The 316-nt window shown below is 58.5% G+C and overlaps 1 protein-coding gene across 1 annotated transcript in view; it reads right to left on the bottom strand.

Moving 5' to 3' along the window:
- EMH_0007700 (uncharacterized protein) overlaps nucleotides 1-316 on the bottom strand; it is a gene marked incomplete at both ends in the record, with an annotated part of 7,653 nt that overhangs the window by 5,337 nt on the left and 2,000 nt on the right. Inside the window, one exon of the mRNA XM_013498110.1 lies at nucleotides 20-309. Within this exon, the coding sequence (XP_013353564.1) occupies nucleotides 20-309 (290 nt within the window). The remainder of the gene's footprint in view (nucleotides 1-19; nucleotides 310-316) is intronic.

The raw sequence follows: 316 nt of genomic DNA, 5'->3' as shown, positions 1-316 counted from the left end.
GCTGCTGCTGCTGCTGCACCTCGTGCTGCTCCCCGCAGCCAATGCCGTGTATAACCAGCAGCACATGGTCGATTTCATCTCCTCTTGCTGCTGCTTCTGTTTCCATAGCTGCTGCTGCTGCTGCTGCTGCTGCTGTTTCTGCTGCTGCTGCTGCCTCTGTATCCATAGCTGGTGCTGCTGCTGTATCTGCTGCTGCTGCTGCTGCATTTTCCGGCGCTCCTGATGACTGTTCTACTGCTGCAGTTGCTGGTGCTGCTGCAGCACCTGTTTCTGCTGCTGCTGCTGCTGGGCTTGCTGCTGCTGCTGCTGCTGCTGC

Source organism: Eimeria mitis, genomic scaffold (assembly GCF_000499745.2).
Source record: "Eimeria mitis Houghton genomic scaffold, Emh_scaff319, whole genome shotgun sequence".
NCBI classification, from domain to species: Eukaryota; Apicomplexa; class Conoidasida; order Eucoccidiorida; family Eimeriidae; genus Eimeria; species Eimeria mitis.
The sequence above is the reverse complement of the archived record's forward strand: the minus strand, read 5'-3'. Positions and strand labels throughout refer to the sequence as shown.